Source organism: Mercenaria mercenaria, chromosome 2, assembly GCF_021730395.1.
Source record: "Mercenaria mercenaria strain notata chromosome 2, MADL_Memer_1, whole genome shotgun sequence".
Lineage (NCBI taxonomy): Eukaryota > Metazoa > Mollusca > Bivalvia > Venerida > Veneridae > Mercenaria > Mercenaria mercenaria.
Genome location: NC_069362.1, coordinates 119315261 through 119335014, shown reverse-complemented (window position 1 = coordinate 119335014; position 19754 = coordinate 119315261). Strand labels below are relative to the sequence as shown.

At 33.6% G+C, this 19754-nt stretch overlaps 2 protein-coding genes across 2 annotated transcripts in view; one reads left to right on the top strand and one right to left on the bottom strand.

The window, feature by feature from the left end:
* Positions 1-670: 670 nt before the first annotated feature.
* On the bottom strand, positions 671-18004 carry LOC123565027 (ras-related protein Rab-40B-like). The gene is made up of 6 exons (XM_045359009.2): positions 17614-18004; positions 11735-11795; positions 7796-7856; positions 5376-5453; positions 4168-4390; positions 671-3629 (listed from the first exon to the last, which is right to left on the bottom strand). Exons 1-6 carry the CDS (start codon positions 17777-17779, stop codon positions 3382-3384), a joined length of 837 nt encoding a protein of 278 aa, XP_045214944.1. The 5' UTR covers positions 17780-18004; the 3' UTR covers positions 671-3381.
* A 96-nt stretch (positions 18005-18100) lies between these two features.
* Positions 18101-19754, top strand: part of LOC123565026 (uncharacterized) — a 29419-nt gene continuing 27765 nt past the window's right edge. The window contains exon 1 of the mRNA XM_045359008.2: positions 18101-18242. Coding sequence (XP_045214943.2) covers positions 18213-18242 — 30 coding nt within the window. The 5' untranslated portion in view covers positions 18101-18212. The remainder of the gene's footprint in view (positions 18243-19754) is intronic.

The window sequence follows — 19754 nt, the reverse complement described above, 5'->3', positions numbered from 1 at the left end:
CTAACATCTTCCATCTTAAATTGGAATAACCATGATAACACAGCAAAAATCATTTTCAAATAACGTTGGAAATTTTAAATATTTAAAAGAAATATGCCCTACAGAAAAGTGAGATTTTAGCCAAATATTTCTGACACATGAAACTCATTCCCAAGCTGATATAGAGTTGTTGAAAATGCCCGTCAGGTAAGAAATAACACCAAAAAGGAACTGTTATTCAAAATCAGATGCCCTCTTGGATGAAAATAATCTTTAAACAAGAGGGTCATGATGACCCTGAATCGCTCACCTGAGTAATATGAGCCACATGTTTCAAATGGCAAATGGATGCTAAAATATTAAAGGCCTAGATTCACTACTATATAAGTGTCCCCCCCCAAATCCAATATACAACTCCCATCTTATCTGCTGCTTATCAGCGATTATGTAACCATAACTGATTAGAGGACAATTAGCACAGCAGGGACCCCAACTAGACCATGAAGATGTGTGCAGTGGAGTTGAAAGAAATTAATTTTTCTTCAGTGAATGTGGAATGATAATAATATTAATTATTATTTTGATATTATATAGATGATAATAACTATTACTTTAATGTTATAATAATGATAATAATGATAATAATAATAATAATAAAATAATCATAATTATTATTATTATTATTATACATAAAGGATGATTAAAGATACAGTAATAATATTGAAAATAATAATGATAATAAAACACAAGTATAGTGAAAACTTCATGAGTTCTTTGTGCTGACAAACAATATTTTTCTAATTGGAAACTGGGTTTCTTGTATTCATGTAATCAACATTATTTGAACTTATAATTATTGTGTCCCATCAATACTGAATTTTCATTTTCAGTATGTTGCCAAAAGTGACTTTTTTCATGCTTTGCTTTGTAACTTTGAAATGCACATACTGTTTTCAGTTTTAGACAAATGTTATTTACAGTATTCTGCAAGCTTTAGATGAGTGAAAGTCACATTTTTCTGAAATATCACAATTCTCCAGACACACTTTGAAAAAATAAAAACTTGCATATTTCTTCAAGTAAGTTTGTCATTATTTCATTATTGTGAAAATAAGTTTCTGATTATCTTATTATTGTGTTTGATCAACAAATATTTTTCTTTACATAGAAATGCCAAAAAAAAAAAAAAAAAAAAAAAAAACTAGTATAACTTTAAAAGTTATCAATTATATATCAATTTAAAATAAATTACATTGTTTCCCCTTCTCACTAATTGATACACTTGTAAGGTAGACTGACTCTCCAATAAACATTGACCCTTGTTTATTGGAACCATACTGTGATGGTCATTAGCCCCCAACTGTGCTGGTGAAGACAGAAATCCCTTGGCCCACTGCCAAAATCTAGGCCTTTAAGAAACACATTCATGGTCACAGAAAGTCAGTATTAAGATCGGTGTGCAAAACTGGTACACACCACCTAAATTTCAAGGCTGTATCTTAAAAAACAAGGAAGTAGGTCAAGGTCACAGTCAAGTGACCCCTAATCACTTGGGTCATCAGGAAATTACAATTAAACAGTCTAGGAAATATGATCTAATAATTTTTGAGTACTTTTCCCTATATAACTCATATAAGCAGTAACCCCAGAGTGGGGCTTCTTTTCACCACAGGGGCATAATTTGAACAATCTTATTAGAGATCCACTAGGCAATGCTACATACCAAATATCAAAGGCCTAGGCCTTGAACTTTCAGACAAGAAGATTTTTATTTTTTTATTCTTATATAAGTCTATGTTAAACTTGGGACCCCCAGAGCAGGGCCTCTTTTCACACCAGGGGCATAATTTGAATAAATTGGTAGAGGATCACTAGGCAAGGCAACATACCAAATATCAAAAACCTAGGTCTTGCAGTTTCAGACAAGAAGATTTTCAAAGTGTTTTTCCTATGTAAGTTTATGTAAAACTTGAGACCCCGGGGGAGGGACCTCTTTTCACCCCAGGGGCACACTTTGAATAATCCTCATAGAGGACCATTAGATGATGTCACATGCAAATATCAAGGCTCTACCCCTTGTAGTTTTGAACAAGATTTTTAAAGTTTTTCCTTTCGGTTGCCTGGCAACCAGAGTTCTGCATGGAATTCAATTCTTTGAACAATTTTGAAAGGGGGCCACTCAAGGATCATTCCTGTGAAGTTTGGTGTCATTCTGCCCAGTGGTTTTCAAGAAGATTTTTTAGAAAATGTTGACGGACACACAACAGTGACAATACACGTCACGTGACGGACAATGAATGGTCACAAAAGCTCACCATGAGCATTTGGCTCAGGTGAGCTTAAAATGATATGCTGAAAAAAAATATATACAAACAACCTTGAATAAATAACTCCCAGGAAACAAATAATACTCTGCTCACAATGGTGCACTAAACAAGCAAAATAACTAGCAAGCATGTCCTCAAACACAAAAATTTTGCATAACACAGAATATTCCAAACTCTTGCATACAAATTTCAAGTTATGTGTCATAATTTGAATTATATAAAATATAGCATAAGCTTAAACAATATTTAGCAAACTAACTTTCTTTAAAAAAAATATTGGAAGACCTTCATCTACCCAAGTATTTTTGGGGCAGTGGTTTTTAAAACTAACTATTGGAAGGTATTCATGTTGTACAACTAAACACAAAAACAAAAATATCTGCTTCTATGTTTACAAAACTGAGTTCAGTGACCAGCCTATGAATACTAACATATACTAACATTCTATTGGTCAATAGTATAACTTATAAGGCTGCTTATAAACAACCAATCAGAAAGCTGCTTATATACAACCATTCAAAAGACTGCTTATAAACAACCAATGAGGAAGCTGCTTATATACAATCATTGAAAAGGCTGCTTAAAAACAACCAATCAGATGTTATGTTTTTAGACTAGTTTATTCCTTAACGACTTGCACCGTTTGCAAAAAATCAAACCTATATTTTTCTTTTCACAAAAACTTTTAAAACACAAAATGAGGCGACTTTATATAGTCTGATAAAGTATTGTACACTCCTAACAGTAACATGACTAATCTATTAAGAATGCAGCAAAATGCTCATGCTAAAGGCCTTAAATATTATTATGAAAATGCAGTTTTCTACGCCAGTAAGCAATCTTTAACCAAGTGACTCATTTTTGTGATCTTTATCCATTGATCTATTCAGCACTGTAGTGTTTGCTATCAGGATGAAGATACCTAACAATAGCACATTCATACTCAAGCACAACTTTTTTTCTGCACTTACACTGCACCAAAAGATCCAAGATATTCCAAAAGCATGAGATTTTTTTATCAATTGGAATGCTCCTGCATTTACCCAAAACTGTCTGAGATAATGCGTACACTATACTAGCTAATCACACAACTCTTTCTGCAGTGGGCTGGGGGAGAATCTGTTGGGTTGAGAAACTTTGTCTTTTTGTGTTTATCTTTCGTGTCTCTATGGATGAAACTGAGCATCCTTGCACGAGTCTTGTTAGTGAGAGCATATGATTTGAGATGATTTTTAAGTGTTTGTGGCAATGGCAGCTGTTCTATACCATATATTGTGGTACTCGATACAATTGTCCGACATGCTAGTTCTTGGAGGCTTAGGGCTGAAAAATATAATTCCGAAGAGTTATTTCATATTTATGAGGCTACAAAATCTACTTAGATTAACAGTTAAATTATGATGCATTGAAGAAGTATTTTTGTTAATTAAACAATACACTAACAAGTGTATAAAATCCAGATTTTTATTTTACAATTAAAGTACTCTTTTCATCTTCCCACACATATAATCAGTGTTGTGATATATATTTCACTTGTCATCAAGGTGGTGCTATTGCCAAGTTTATCAGCATTAATAGTGCAATTTTTTGGTGGGTTGTAGCAATTTGGTAGAGTGGTAGAATCAGTTGCTAGGCACTTACCTAGCTGATACTGGTTTAGTTTGAGTCCTGGTTCTTGGTTTAAACGATGAACATTCTATTTCAACAGGGTTGTTACTGTCTATTTTAAGGTTGAAAGTGAATTCAGTGAGATAAAAAAACATGTGAAAACAGTAACTGGAAATACTAATTACGCTATTTATATCGAAATTCTGGGGGGAAAAAAGTTTCATCTATATTGAATGAGAAAAAGTGGACATACCTTTATGGCCGCCCCATGACCTAGTCATTCCATTTCTCTTTATGGCAACTCGAGATAATTCAGCAAATGATTCTGTCACATTGAAATCACATAGTGGGCTAACTTCAAAAAATGCCATTTCATTCTTAACAGCATATGCCTCCGCCTCTCCCTCACTGACCTGACGTTTGTAGGCAAGGTGAAGACGATTTCCTACAAGGATTTTTGGCACTCCTGGTGCATGCTGATCAAAGAAAAGATAAAAGGTATATTGTATAAAATATATGAGAAATTTTACCGGTATGTAATTTTATGAAATGTCAGAGATACAATAACTCGGCAAGAACTTAAGTAAGCAGGTAAGTTTCTTATAAAAACAATTAAACAGTAACAAAGTACAACTTAGCAAGAATTGTATCAAAATAAATCAGTCCAATCTTTTTTATTTTTGATGGGTTTAAAGTCACATTGACACAATTTAGATCATACAGTGACCTTTCCACCTTGTGTTGGTGCAGGAAAACCCCATATACCTTTCTGAGCATTGTTTCAGGAATAAGCGGGCACCTGGGTGGAACTAACAAACTTCCCCGAAGCCAGCCGGATGGCTTCCTCACATGAAGAATTCTACTTTCAAACCAACATTGGTGAGATGCACACAATTTGAAGTTAGCAACCTTAACCACTCGGCCACAGTGGCCTCAAATAGAGTCTTAAAAGTAAATGTTATCTCTAATTACTTCATAAAAGCCCTGTACCATTTAAGTAGTTAACAAATTACTGAATTCATACAGAACATCTGGGACAATATTCAAATATTTTTCAATGATTATTCAAATATATTTCTTTTACTTTTTCAAGGACTATCTTTCTCCAATCACATTTTCAAAACTTATTCCTAACATCTGCTACAAACTATTTCCAACAGGGTGTTTTAGTGGAAATTGTGCTACCTGTAAACTGTGATAAAATACTATTATGACCACTTCCGGTGCATACTGGATCAACAACTGCCCATATATCATTATTTTCTTTCAATGTCATTTTTTTCTATTCACTCCACAAACAACTTGCTGAAATCTTTTTTTTTTTTTAGTTTTCTTCGAGTTTTCATAGTCTGTGCAAACCCTGAATTTGCTTAAGTTTCATCACTCAAATATTCCTTGATTATCCATTTTTACAAGTATTTAACACCCCAGATTATCTATTTTAAATCTACAACAAATTACCTCATCAATTTCTTTAATCCATCTATCAATTCCATCGAATGACCACTTGTTTGTGATATCATAGACTAGTAATATACCCTGAAATACATAATGCTAAATGTCAGTGGTAAACTCAACAAAGTACAGATATTTACAAGCAATAACAAACTATCCAAATAATTGCATCAATGGCATAAGGGCGATAAAACCAACCAGGCCTTGCTTCCAGTTAATGTAAGCACTGCATGCAGTGCAAAACCTTGTTTGTAAGTGCTTGACATTAGGCAATATGCATGAAAGAGTTATGGTTTTTGGTCGTCTTAACGGTACTCATCTGTCAATAGTTAAGAAATGTATAATGTTTCAAAGATTTAGCTTTTATTGTATTAAAGGAAAGTTTACCAAGAAATACAAGTTTTCTATTAAAGTTTAGAAGTGTCATAATTCTGATAAAATGCAGAAAAAATATGGTTCTTCAAATTCTTAATCAACTAATGATAATACACAAGTGTACAATGTTTCAAAGCTATAACTTTTAAAGTATTCAAGTAAAATGGACCTAAACAAAAATGTTATAAATATCCCTGAAATGTTCTTGTTTATAATTTTGACTGCGATAGTAGTTTTTTAACAAGAGGGTCATAATGACCCTGGATCGTTCATCTGAGTAGTATGAGCTAATGTTTCAAATGTCAAACTGATGCTCAAATATTAAGAAAGTCAGTAGGTCACACATGGTCAATGAAATTCAGTTTTACAATCGGTGTGCAAAACCCTACATGTCATCCAAATTACAAGGCTGTATTTTAAAAAACAAGAAAGCAGGTCAGAAGGTCAATGTCACAGTCAAGTGACATCATATTACATAGGGTCATCAGGTGATTATTATTAAACAGTCTTGGAAATAGGATCAGATAATTTTTTTAAGTATTTTTTCCTATATAACTCATAAAATAATTAAGTGACCCTGGTGCGGGACCTCTTTTAACCCCAGGGGGATAATTTGAACAATTTTGGTAGAGGACTACTAGGCAATGCATCATACTAAATATCAAAAGCCTAGGTTGTGTGGTTTCAGACAAGAAGATTTTTAATGTTTTTTCCTATATACGACTATATAAAACATGGGACCCCTAGGGCAGGGCCTCTTTTCACCCCAGGGGTACAATCTGAACAATTTTGGTTGAGGACCATAAGACAATGCTTCAAACAAATATCAAAGGCCTAAGTCTTGTGGTTTCAGACAAGAAGATTTTTAAACTTTTTTTCCAACATATAAGTCTATGTAAAACTTGTGACCCCCGGGACGGGGCCATATTTGACCTTAGGGGGATAATTTGAATAATCTTGGTAGAGGACCACTAGATGATGCTACAAACCAAATATCGAAGCCAAAGGTCATGTGGTTTTATACAAGAAGATTTTCAAAGTTTTCCCTATATAAGTCTATATAAACTATGTGACCCCCAGGGCGGGGCCATATTTGACCCTAGGGGGAAAATTTGAGTAGACTTTGTAGAAGACCACTAGATGATGCTACATACCAAATATCAAAGCCCTAGGCCCTGTGGTTTTGGACAAGAAGATTTTTGAAGATTTTCCTTTCGGTTGCCATGGCAACCAGAGTTCTTCATGGAATTCAATTCTTTAAACAATTTTGAAAGTGGGTCATCCAAGGATCATTCCTGTGAAGTTTGGTGTAATTCTGCCTATAGGTTTTCAAAAAGAAGATTTTTTTTTAGAAAATGTTGACGGACACACGATGGACACCACACCACTGACGACTGACAACAGACATTGAACGGTCACAAAAGCTCACCATGAGCCTTTGGCTCAGGTGAGCTAAAAATGTAATCAGAAAGAAATGTTCTTAGCATTATTCTCAATAATGTTAACTTGCAATCATTCAAATGAAATGGTTAATAATAAGAATTATACATTGTAATGTGAGAAGCCTTGTTAAATCTGTTATTTTCTAGTTTGTGACTGGTTATTTACTAGGTATATATATTAATAATCATTTCATAAGGTTTGACCAGTAAAACATCAACAGAATATTTTTGTTTAGCTAGTAGCTTCTCCTTTTAGCTTGTCAACAAATATGCACTAGCTAATTATAGCTGGTAGAAAACATTGCTAAATTTGACCCCACAAACCAAGAAATTATATGTTTTTAACCTCTACCTTGCTAAATTTCTTAAATGGACTGTTCCATAATTCAATTTGGGCAGTGCCAATTCAAAGGGGTGTTCACTGAAAATTCACTGACAGAATCAATTGCCGCCAGCAAGCTAAATGTTGCGAATACAGGACAGGAGGTGAGAGTCATGGTACTTGGCCTTCTTACTCAACTAATACTGATTCACAACTATACAAAATTTCAAAGCTATAGCTCTTAAAGTTAACACTGAAGTTGTAGGAAATTGAAGCAAAATAATTACCTGTGCACCCCTTGAATACGAGCGAAATATCGTACAAAATCTTCCCTGACCAGATGTGTCCCTACAATACAAGAAGTTTAAATCAATTTAAGTATTTATTAGCATTCATTTACAATGCTTAAACAAATGATGATTTCTTCTGTCCATTCTACTGACACAGGTCTGTCTTTTCAGGAAATTTTGAAAATGTCTTATTCTAGAAGAAATACAGCAGGACACAATGAACCATTCAAAATAAATGACAAAATATTTGTCTCGAGTTCTGTTTTAAGAATTTCCAAAAAAAATTCTGATATTTCAATATATTCAGAAACTAATTATTTACACTTTCAGCCTTACTATCAAGATATTTATCTTATAAAAAAGTGCAGTTTTCTACGCATGTGTCATAATTGTTTTCACAACAAGAGCACCGCTTGCGGTGCTGACGCTCATCGATTTTTTGTGTAATAGAAATATTGTCTACCACGATTTTCTAAGTAAAATGGCCATCATTCTTGCAAAAGCATGATAGAGTTATGTTTCTTGTTATGTACAGTGTTCACTTATGATGGTGAAAAACTGTTGCAAGTTTTAAAGCAATAGCTTTGATAGTTTATGAGAAAAGTCAACTTAAACATAATACTACAACAAGAAAATGAATTATTTTCTAAGTCCAAAAGGGGCAATAATTATTGCAAAAACAGGATGGAGTTATGTTGCTTGCTATACAGGGTCAGCTTATGATGGTGAACAAGTGTTGCAAGTTTCAAAGCAATAGCTTTGATAGTTTAAGAGAAAAAGTTGACCTAAACATAAAACTTAACCAAGAAATCTGATATTTTCTAAGTCCAAAAGGGGCCATAAGTCTTGCAAAAAGCAGGATGGAGTTATGTTTCTTGCTGTACAGGGTCAGCTTATGATGGTGAACAAGTGTTGCAAGTTTTAAAGCAATAGCTTTGATAGTTTAGGATAAAAGCTGACCTAAACATGAAACTTAACCAAGAAAACTGATTTTCTAAGTACAAAAGGGGCCATAAATCTTGCAAAAAGCAAGATGGAGTTATGTTTCTTGCTATACAGGGTCAGCTTATGATGGTGAACAAGTATTCCAAGTTTCAAAGCAATAGCTTTGATAGTTTAGGAGAAAAGCTGACCTAAACATAAAACTTAACCAGGCAACGCCGACGCAGATGCCGACGCCGACGCCGACAACCGCTCAAGTGATGACAATAACTCATCATTTTTTTTCAAAAAATCAGATGAGCTAAAAATGAAAACTATAAAAATTATGAAAATACAACTAAAGGTCTTAAGGTATAGCAATTAAACAAAGCATGCCTTCTCCTTCGCAACCACACACACGTGTAATGGTTTTGGGTTCTTCATGAACAGAGTGGATGTAATGTTATTTATTTGTCTTTTTTATCAAATGTTTTGATACAAAATGTGACAGTTAAGATGCTGAAGATCAATTTAACAAGCTAAACACAGAACCCACAAATTTGTAAACATGAGAGCAATACATGTATTATGGATACTATGTGAATCAAAAAGTTATCCCTGGCCCGTCATCCTAATATTTCCTTTATTTTTGTCAAAAATAAGATATATTTAATGTAAACTTTCAAAAACCAGCTGATTATGCACGATATTTGTTTGTGAAATCCTGTGAAAGAAAATTTACCCATGACATCAACAAAATATTTATTAACTAGATGTGTGTCCATAGGATACAGGTGCCCCCCACTCCTGCCACTGTAACATGGTTTAATGACTCAGGTTAAACAATTTTTAAGATGTTTGCAACACAAACTTTTAAGAACCTTATGTGTATTTTGTACTTAGTTAGCCATAACTCTGGCCTAGCTGAATAAAATTTTAAAGAGAACACTTCACAGGCTATAAAACAATCCTCTAATGTTTTATGATTCTAGGTCTAGTACATTTTAACATACATGTTTCACAAACCTTTTTTTCTTTTGAGTAAGTCTGGACAAGAAGTCTGGTCTTGTGTAATGAAAAAACTTAAACAAGAGGGTCATGATGACCCTGGATCGCTCACCTGAGTAATATGAGCTAATGTTTCAAATGTCAAACTGATGATAAAATATTAAGAAAGTCAGTAGGTCACATTCATGGTCAATGAAATTCAGTTTTACGATTTGTGTGCAAAACTGTGTATGTCATCAAAATTTCAAGGCTGTATTTTAAAAAACAAGAAAGTAGGTCAGCAGGTCAAGGTGACAGTCAAGTGACATCATAGTACTTGGGGTCATCAGGTAATCATAATTAAACAGTCTTGGAAATAGGATCAGATGATTTTGTAAGTATTTTTCCTATATAACTCACATAATAACTAAGTGACCCCAGGGCGGGGCCTCTTTTAACCCCTGGGGCATAATTTGAATAATTTTGGTAGAGGACTACTAGACAATGCATCATACCAAATATCAAAAGCCTAGGTCGTATGGTTTCAGACAAGAAGATTTTTAAAGCTTTTATCTATATAAGTCTATATAAAACTTGGGACCCACAGGGCAGGGCCTCTTTTCACCCAAGGGGTACAATTTGAACAATTTTGGTTGAGGACCATAAGACAATGCTATAAACCAAATATCAAAGGTCTAAGTGTTGTGGTTTCAGACAAGAAGATTTTTAAACTTTTTTTCCTACATATAAGTCTATGTAAAACTTGGGACCCCCGGGGCGGGGCCATATTTGATCCTAGGGGGATAATTTGAATAATCTTGGTAGAGAACCACTAGATGATGCTACATACCAAATATCGAAGCCCTAGGCCATGTGGTTTTGTACAAGAAGATTTTCAAAGTTTTCCCTATTTAAGTCTATATAAACCATGTGACCCCCAGGACGGGGCCATATTTGACCCTAGGGGGATAATTTGAACAATTTTGGTAGAGGACTACTAGATGATGCTACACACCACATATCAAAGCGCTTGGCCGTGTGGTTTTGGACAAGAAAATTTTTGAAGTTTTTCCTTTCGGTGCCATGGCAACCAGTGTTCTGCATGGAATTCAATTCTTTGAACAATTTTGAAAGGGGGCCACCCAAGGATCATTCCTGTGGTTTGGTGTAGTTCTGCCAAGTGGTTTTCAAGAAGAAGATTTTTTTAGAAATTGTTGACGCGCGACAGACGACACACTACGCACGACGGACATCAAGCGGTCACAATAGCTCACCTTGTCACTTCATGACAGGTGAGCTAAAAACAAAATAAGTCAGGGACCATAACTCCTACAAGACTGAATGAATCCAGACGTGAAACACCAGGTGCACAACTGCACATGCTGATCAACATTCCTGTAAACTTTGGTGACTCTAAGTCAAACACTTTTGGAGCTACGCGCGACACAACATTAAAATGACTAATTTTTTACTAAGTAAGGGGCCATAACTCCTACATGACTGAATGAATCTGGACGCGAAACCCCAGGTGCACAACTACACATGCTGACCAACATTCCTGTAAAGTTTTGTGACTCTACGTCAAATACTTTCGGAGCTAGGCATGACACAACACTAAAATGACCAATTTTTACAAATTCAGGGGCCATAACTCCTACATGACTGAATGAATCTGGACGTGAAACCCCAGGTGCACAACTACACATGCTGACCAACATTCCTGTGAAGTTTTGTGACTCTACGTCAAATACTTTTGGAGCTAGGCGCAACACAACATTCTCAGAAGGACGGACGGACGGACAACAGCAAATCTATATGCCCCCACCACTCATGGGGGGGACAAAAAAATTAAATCAACAGGTATAATAAAAATTAATTTTCATCATCAAACAACCAAATGTAAGCTCTATTGATCCATATTTTGTATAATGGTTGAAGCTGGACATAACCCTGCTACATTCTCGCAGGCACACATCGTTCATAATTTCCATAATATTATATGATTTTTAGCAGCATTAAATGACTTACCAAAGCATCAGTTTCACTCTTCGTCCATCAAGCAGAATGGTTGTTGTCTTATATTCAATACCTGTAATTGCAACCAATACTTTGCTTTGACACATGTATATAATTTCCAGTAAAGCTACAAAAATATCATGCTTTCAATGTGCCAGCACAATCATTGTCTTAGAAATCATAATTCTTAAGTGTTGATTACAGCATTGTCTTTTCTTAATACTGATCGCATTTAAGTGATAATTTATACATACAAAAAACCTACAAGTACAACTGTAAAATTGTTGAATGTTGTGTTTTTTTTGTTTGTTTTTTTTTTATCTGATATCAGAGTTTTCCCTTAAAATAAATTCAGCCTGTGAAAACATGATTTCCATTTCTTTGATGGTAACAGATGAAACTCATCTTAAAATATCTTATTTTTAAATTTGCTCATGAAAAATGACTTTAAAATGTCACCTACCAATTAAGCTAGCCAGATAGATTTGATACACCTATATAAACTTTAATAATTCCCGTAACTAGGTATAAACGTACACAAATTGATTGGTGCAGTTGACAAGGAAAAATATTTAACTTACAAGAATAATAAGACTACCAGCTGAAGAAGTAGAATAGTTTTCAATAAAAACAAAAAATCAGAGCTCCTGATAAACTTCTGATGCAACTGGGTATTTACCCATCACTTTTTGTCTGAACTGAGTATTGGAAATCTGAATTGGGTAAAAACAATATTATTACCAAGGTTTTTCAAAAGTAATTGGGTATTTGCTAAAACCAATTAGGTATCTCACCAAACTCGCACAAACAATTGACTATTGAGTATTTTTTTTTCTTGTGGCTAAATTGTACTGGATGAAACATTACTGTTACAGTATATATCATTAACCAGGTTGGACTAATTTTCTACATGCCTGTAAGCAAGGTACTACTGTTTGCAGATCAAATTGCCCTTTCGCCTTTTTTTAAATCGATAGACTTGTACCTTTATGTCACAAAAGCAGAGATGCTGAAGCTAGTTTTGGATCTCAACTATACAGGTAACTCCGCCTTTCCGATATGAGTAAAAAATACTGAATGAACTTGTTTACATTGGGTGCATGACCGAGAAATGATGATTTAAATACTGTTGGAACAGGTGTTTAACCAGATTGTAACAGATGTACTAGATCTAATCTTCATTTAGAATTTAAATGAATCTTGCCACAATGCACACTACATTTAGATAGCGTGGATGTGAAAAAAGACACCCTCTTATACATTACAGGCCTTTTTCTGTCTAAATTTTAGTACCTTTTGCTGCAGAATTTTCTTTTAAATAATGTATCTCGTGTTTAGTTTTCACTATAATTATAAAACGTGCCTGACTCGAGTTGTTGGATTCGCTCATCATTGACTGAAGGGCATAAGTTCGAATCCCGGAACCGACCATGCGTCTTTAGTTGAAAAAAGTCGGCAATTTCTTATGGAATGTGTGAGTCTTAGTCTAACTAATTTGACGCGATCCTAGGAAACAGTTACGAGTTATTTTCTCCACTCGAAAGAAATTGTCATCGCTAGATTTGGGTTTAAATGCTGATTTTGTTGTAAATATGAGATAAATTCAAATAAAACTTACATGTATCAAAAGGTAGTCCAAATAATTGTACTCAAGAGTTGAATATCGTTTATTCTTTGACTGGTCGATATCCCCTTTAGGTAGACAACGTAAAATATCAAAATGTAAAATCGGTCTTCCCGAGGTCATTATTCAGACTAATCAAAATGGGAATTCAATTCCTCATTAATTTAAGGTTACACAAAGTGCAAGCGATAAAACTAATAACTTTATGTCATAGGGTCAAATATTTACTATCCATTGTATTAAATAAAACAGTTATAAAACATGATATTCATTCAGCTTGTTTTCGTTTGTATTATTCCCTTTTCCTAAACCTTACAATTAAGGGGAAATAACTCAATTATTCCTACAAGTCCAGCATATTACGAAGTACAATCAAACCCCTGGCCCTATCTCCTATATTTTGATCGCTTATATTGTCCTATACATTATCCTGTTATACGTTCACTAACATAATACTAACCCGTCACCCGTAACATTACAACAATGTTGTTATAAAATAAAGCGATGGATCATTGCACTCGCCATCGCTACGACAAGTAGTAAACATTTATACATTGTTGTTCTGACAATTAAATATATATATCTACGATATATCTATTGTCTTTACAGGTTAGTTTTATATTTAAGTCTTTGATTGTACTCTAAACGTATAATATGCTTTAATTGTCTACTTTGTAATTTAAATCATATAACTGTTGTAAAAGGAAACGTTCTCATTTCATTATGAATGTGTATTGTACTGTTTTATATGATATGCTCTTTTCATTTATATGTGATGTAATACTTTAATCATTGCACTCGCCATCGCTACAATAAGTAGTAAACATTTATACATTGTTGTTCTGACAATTAAATATATATATCTACGATATATCTATTGTCTTTGCAGTCCTTTTGCCAGTAGAGTCCAGAAGGTAGAACCCTCTGCCCATGCAAACAAATATGTTGCCACGTATATACAAATGTCGGCACAAATAGCAGCATATATACCGTATATACTCGCGTATAAGGCGCCCTCGCTTATAAGACGCATCCTGATATTGTACTATCGATCGGGGAGGTTTTGCACTGACCCTCGTATAAGACGCAGTCATATTTTTATACAAACTACATCAGAAATTTGTAGAGATGCATTATTTTCCCCAACATTCTATGATTTGCAATAGTAAATAGCAGAAAATGGACAATTTTATTGTAAAAATGCAGAATTTAAATGAATTAGTAACAGCGGAAAAAGGTTAAAGAAAGGCCGAAATTTTGACAATATTCGCCGATTTTATTTTTAAAAGAACTTGCAGACTTGTTTTATATTATGTTAAATAAAATAAATTATTTTAAAATCAATTTCGTGTGTAAAAATGCAATGTAGTAACTTCAAAACGGCGGAAAATTGACGATTTTCGCCGATTTTATTTTTTGAAGAAACTTGAAAATCTGTTTCATAATATGTAGAATAAAATAAAGTATTCTAAAATCCACTTTCATTGGTAATAATATGCACAAAATATCTCCGAAACGGGAGAAATTACGTCTAGAAATGTGACGATATTCGCCCATTTTACTCATAATGCTTAGAAACGCTGAATGTTTGGCCATGTTTCCATAACAGTAACACAGAATGTTTAGGAAAATAATGTATTTCTTGCAATTATTCGAGGATACGCAATTTTTAAATTGCTTTCAAAGGATCTCCAATACATGTTTAGGATTTTTCATTCAAGCATGCGCTGCATACAATGAGAAAATTAATGAGGATAAAATATCCTCACCAATTTTCCCAAAGTAATTAACGCAAGTTCAAAAAAGCAAACAAACAAACAAAGCATATTACATATTTTAATTTTATGTGACATACAGTAACTAATAATGCATTAATTTATCACATATTTCAAACACAAAAAAAAAACTGACAATAACGTATCGATTGATTACTGATAAGATAGCAAAAAAGGTGGCGAGATTAGGATACATGTACTTTTATGGCAGTAAATCTGACACATTTGTCAATCAAATATGGATATGCCCACTTTGAAATGTTATCCAATCATATTCCAGTTCCGAGTAGCTAGACATCCCTACTGTACCTTCATTTGACTAGAGGGCAGAATTAAAATAATTGCAGCCGACTATTCTATGAAGCCGCCAATTAACATCAATCAGTGTTTATGATACATCTATTTCTATACATGTGTTTATTTAACAGTTTGCACCTTCAGATGATTTATAATGGGTGCGTTTTAACAGTTTACACTTGCAACAATTATAGGTACCGTATCATATGCAATTGGGGATAATTATTTCAAAATTTCCAATTTAAGTAAAGCTAATTCGTCAGATTTTCTGAAAGAATTTTTGATTTTAAAAGAAAAAAATACATTTGTAAATAAAAAATACTTCAGATATTAAACTACCAAATCGTAAAGTAAGTAAATAATAGATCGTTATTGAGGACCGAAACACGGCGCTTGTCCGTTTAGATTTTAATACCGATATGCAATGGCTGACGAAAAACGTAAGTAGCGGGTTGCAGACTCGGAAAAAAATACATTTATAAATAAAATATACTTTTGATATTAATCTATCAAATCGTAAAATAGGTAAATAATAAATCTTTATAGCGGACCGAAATACGGTACGTGTCCGTAAAGTTTTTAGCACTGCTATGCGCAATGGCTGCCGAAAAACGAAAGTACATGTCTGCAGACGCGGAAATGAGATGTCCTGAGCTGTAAACTCGGGACTTTTTTTAAATTTTCACTTAATTTTCTTGTAGTATGCGCTTATAAGACGCATACCCTTCTAGGAAACGAAGATATGATCCCCAAAACTGCGTCTTATACGCGAATATAGACGGTAGCTCTACCGAAGCAACCCGTGACGGTGTGCTGTTATCCTCAATTATTTTGGTCCTTTTAGAGTGACTGTCACAAATATAAAACAAACTAAACATCGAATTATTTTGACTTATGTGAGTCTAAAACTGGTTCTTTCCATGAATGAAGATAAGGCTTATCAACTGCCTGTATGTAAATAACTGAAATATTGTTTTAACGACTTCAAATAAATAGTAGATAAATTCACATACACGTAAACCCCAACAAAAAATAAAATTAAAAAAAAAAACTAGATCTATAATGAAGTTAGATTTGCGACAGTTAAGCTACGGAAGGCTCTGAAAAACTTTGAATATCAAATAAATCAGTTTTTATGGATATGACAATTAGATCTACAAGTGTTATGTAGCTTGAAAGTTCAATGATAGGCCTACCTTTCTATAAAACTTTGTATACCTTGCTTGTTTGGAAATTACGTCAATAATAATTGTCATAACAAACAAAAAACGCTGTTTTCATTTGAACATAGTTGAAATATTCTATATTCTACTTTTAAAACGTATCCATTATCACCTTATTGCACTTTACAATGTATGCAAGTACGGTGATACTTCATAAATGGTGTCAGAGCGCACGCTTTGTGTGACGTCAAGATAAAGAAAAAAATTTCAAGACAAGGTAGATCTAAATTAAATAATTTATTGCGGATGAGTCGGGGTTAACCTGTCATGGTTACTCCAAAAATAGCTTCAGCTTCACAGTTTTTGTGACGTAAACGTGCAACTCTATGGATCTGAAAAAAGTTGAAGGGGCAATCTGATCTGCAAACAGTAGTAAACATGTGTATTTTTTTCATTTATATAGTTCTAATCATGTGTAACTTTAACCAAGGATATTTTTCCTCCAATCGTTTCATGTTTTCTGGGATACTTTCGTTCCATCGTACTTTTTTTCACTTTAAATCAATTTATCCTCAATATCCCGAATGATGTATTCATCGCAATATGTGCTCTCCCATAAGATTTCGGCCAGTACCGGCGGCACTATATTATCACAAACAGATAAACTGTCTTTGTTTGTGCTGCAACAATGTTTTTCTGCAGCCTCTTTTAGTACTAGAAGTGGTCATTTTATTGGCGTATTATTTGTTTACAAAACGTCCAAATAATACAGATCAGACTGAATGGTCCTGTGTTTTTTCTAATATCTACCTATTCTGCCATAACGTATAACCAGTCTGTTGTCTATAAAAGTATAACAGTACTAAATTATTATTAATACAGAAAATGTGATACACAACCTATTTTTAATGAATTGGGTATTAGGAATTTTACTTGTGTTTCAGTATGCACACTGTATGAATTCAATTGGGATTTCTGCAACTTTAATTGCGCGAATACGCAGCTTATCTGGAGCTCTGAAAAAATTCATACCACAACTTGAAGCACTGTAAGGCGATTCAGAGGAGCCATTGTCCATACCACCCAGCAATTCTTCCTTGCCAACATCACTATCACCAACAAGAAGGAACTTCAACAAGCAATCATATGGCTTAGGCGACCCAGGACCAGGGGATCTGGGCTCGGTGTGCAAAGACATTAGCCTCCAGTATGAAAACTGTTCACTGGATGAACTGTGTTATGGATAAAAGTTCATGATCAGAATTCAGGTGTATATTCTGTTGTTTTAAGTCATTTTCTCCGATCAATATTTAGCTCGTGGTGTATATTTTGTTATAAAGCATAGAAAAATGAATGAAATTAAACGAATCTTTCCGAAATCTTATGGAATAATAACAAAACTTTCTTCTATTTTTGCTGTCAAAACATGAACATCCCATATATTACAGATATGCGCATGCGTGCGAGTTATAATTTCCGGATTTTTCATTCGGATTTGTTCTAGGATTTGGATTGATACAACGCAGTCCAAGATACGGATAGTCGACAGGACAATTTTGCCGGAATATCAGCTGAGAACATAGACTTAATTCACAATAATACAGAAAGTCTGATGATACTGTATTGAAACAATGTCAGTGAACAAACAGGAAGAAATTAATGTAAGAATTAAATGGATGGTTAAGGAATTTTCAAAACTGACTTACCCTGGACTAAGTAAAATTATGCTAACACTGTTTATCCGATAGGAGAGATCTTGTTTGTATACAGATCCATTGTATTTTCTATTTTTAGAACTGATAAGACAGTAATCGGGTGGGCAGATGCTGAACGTGAATGTTTTTTGTAGCCAAACGTCCATGTTTTTTGTAAACAGTGATTTTTTTCTAATGTTATAAACTTTCTTAAAACTATAGCGAGAATGGGTACTTGGGAATACCGGAAACTACTCCATTACCGAAAACTACCGAAAACCAGTTTTGATTACCGAAAACTACTTATATTTCTAAAAGTATTACTGTTTTGGAATTTAAGTTAATATATTCTGATAACATATAATAATATATATTAACAGACGAAATTTTGAAGAAATATGACAATTTTAAAGTGGTTTAATTTGGATTTTATTAAAATGAGTGATAATTGTATACTGAGTTACTTCCCTTTGATTAAATAATCGAATAGTATTAAATGTCATTGTCGTCAAAAGTTTGTTTTATTTGAAAATAATGTTATAAATAATTGTATTATTAAACATTATCAAATTATGATTGCATATGATTTTTTAAAGACTAGTGTTTTAGAGAACAGCGGATGTTAATGGATTATTATAGGTAGATAAAATAAATAATTGTATCATGTATCGTAGAAAAATAAATAATTAGTCAGGTACACAAGTATTAATACTGTGTCATGTTTCTTGAGCTGTTCTCACATTTACAGGGCTCCAGATAATTTTGTTGGCCTATGAGTATTTACTCATCATAATTTTTGTGAATGAGTAAAATGGTAAAATCTGAAATCTACTAGGAATAATTTTACTCCTGAAAATTTGTAAATGTAAAAAAAGAAGAAAACGGTTTTATAACATATTTATTGATTTGGTGTAACACCCATGAATTTGTTTGCAGTTCAGTTTCAATTCAGCATTCAAGTTTTTGCTTTTTGTTCTCCCTTGGTTTACTTTGGCTTACAATACCACTACTGAATCCAATAGAATACTCAGTATAGCTTTAAATGAAAGAGGACAACATTTTACATCTATTGTATATGTTCATGTATTTTTCGTATAATATTGCCCAACGATTTGACAGATGGCGGGAATAAGACGGAATCACAGTGTTGGCTGATGAAGGCTGGTGAAATAAAAAAGAACAACATTTTACATCATTCTGTATGTTCACGTTTTATCATATAAAGATGTTTTTTTTTTGTTTTGTTTTTTTAAACTGATCTGACACAATGTTCATCGTGTTAAACATATTTACGAAATATTTACATATATAGATATATATATCTGTTACTTTTTTTTTCTTTCTTTCAGTTTATGTTTGCAGAGTAAAATCTGGTGTTACACAATATTCATAGTGTGTGACACAATGGAAATCATACATGTTCAATCTCCTTTGGCCTTTTTTGTTACCGTCACCGTACGTACATTAATTTTCCGTTTA

What these genes read in the sequence shown, in the direction of transcription:
- LOC123565027 (XM_045359009.2), bottom strand. Translation starts at nt 17,779, where the DNA reads ATGTCTTTGCACACCGAGCCCAGATCCCCTGGTCCTGGGTCGCCTAAG. An exon ending in TTACAGTGCTTCAAGTTGTG is followed by an intron (nt 11,796 to 17,613) that starts GTATGAATTTTT and finishes TTGCAATTACAG; the next exon opens with GTATTGAATATAAGACAACA. An exon ending in GTCATGGGGCGGCCATAAAG is followed by an intron (nt 3,630 to 4,167) that starts GTATGTCCACTT and finishes TATATTTTTCAG; the next exon opens with CCCTAAGCCTCCAAGAACTA.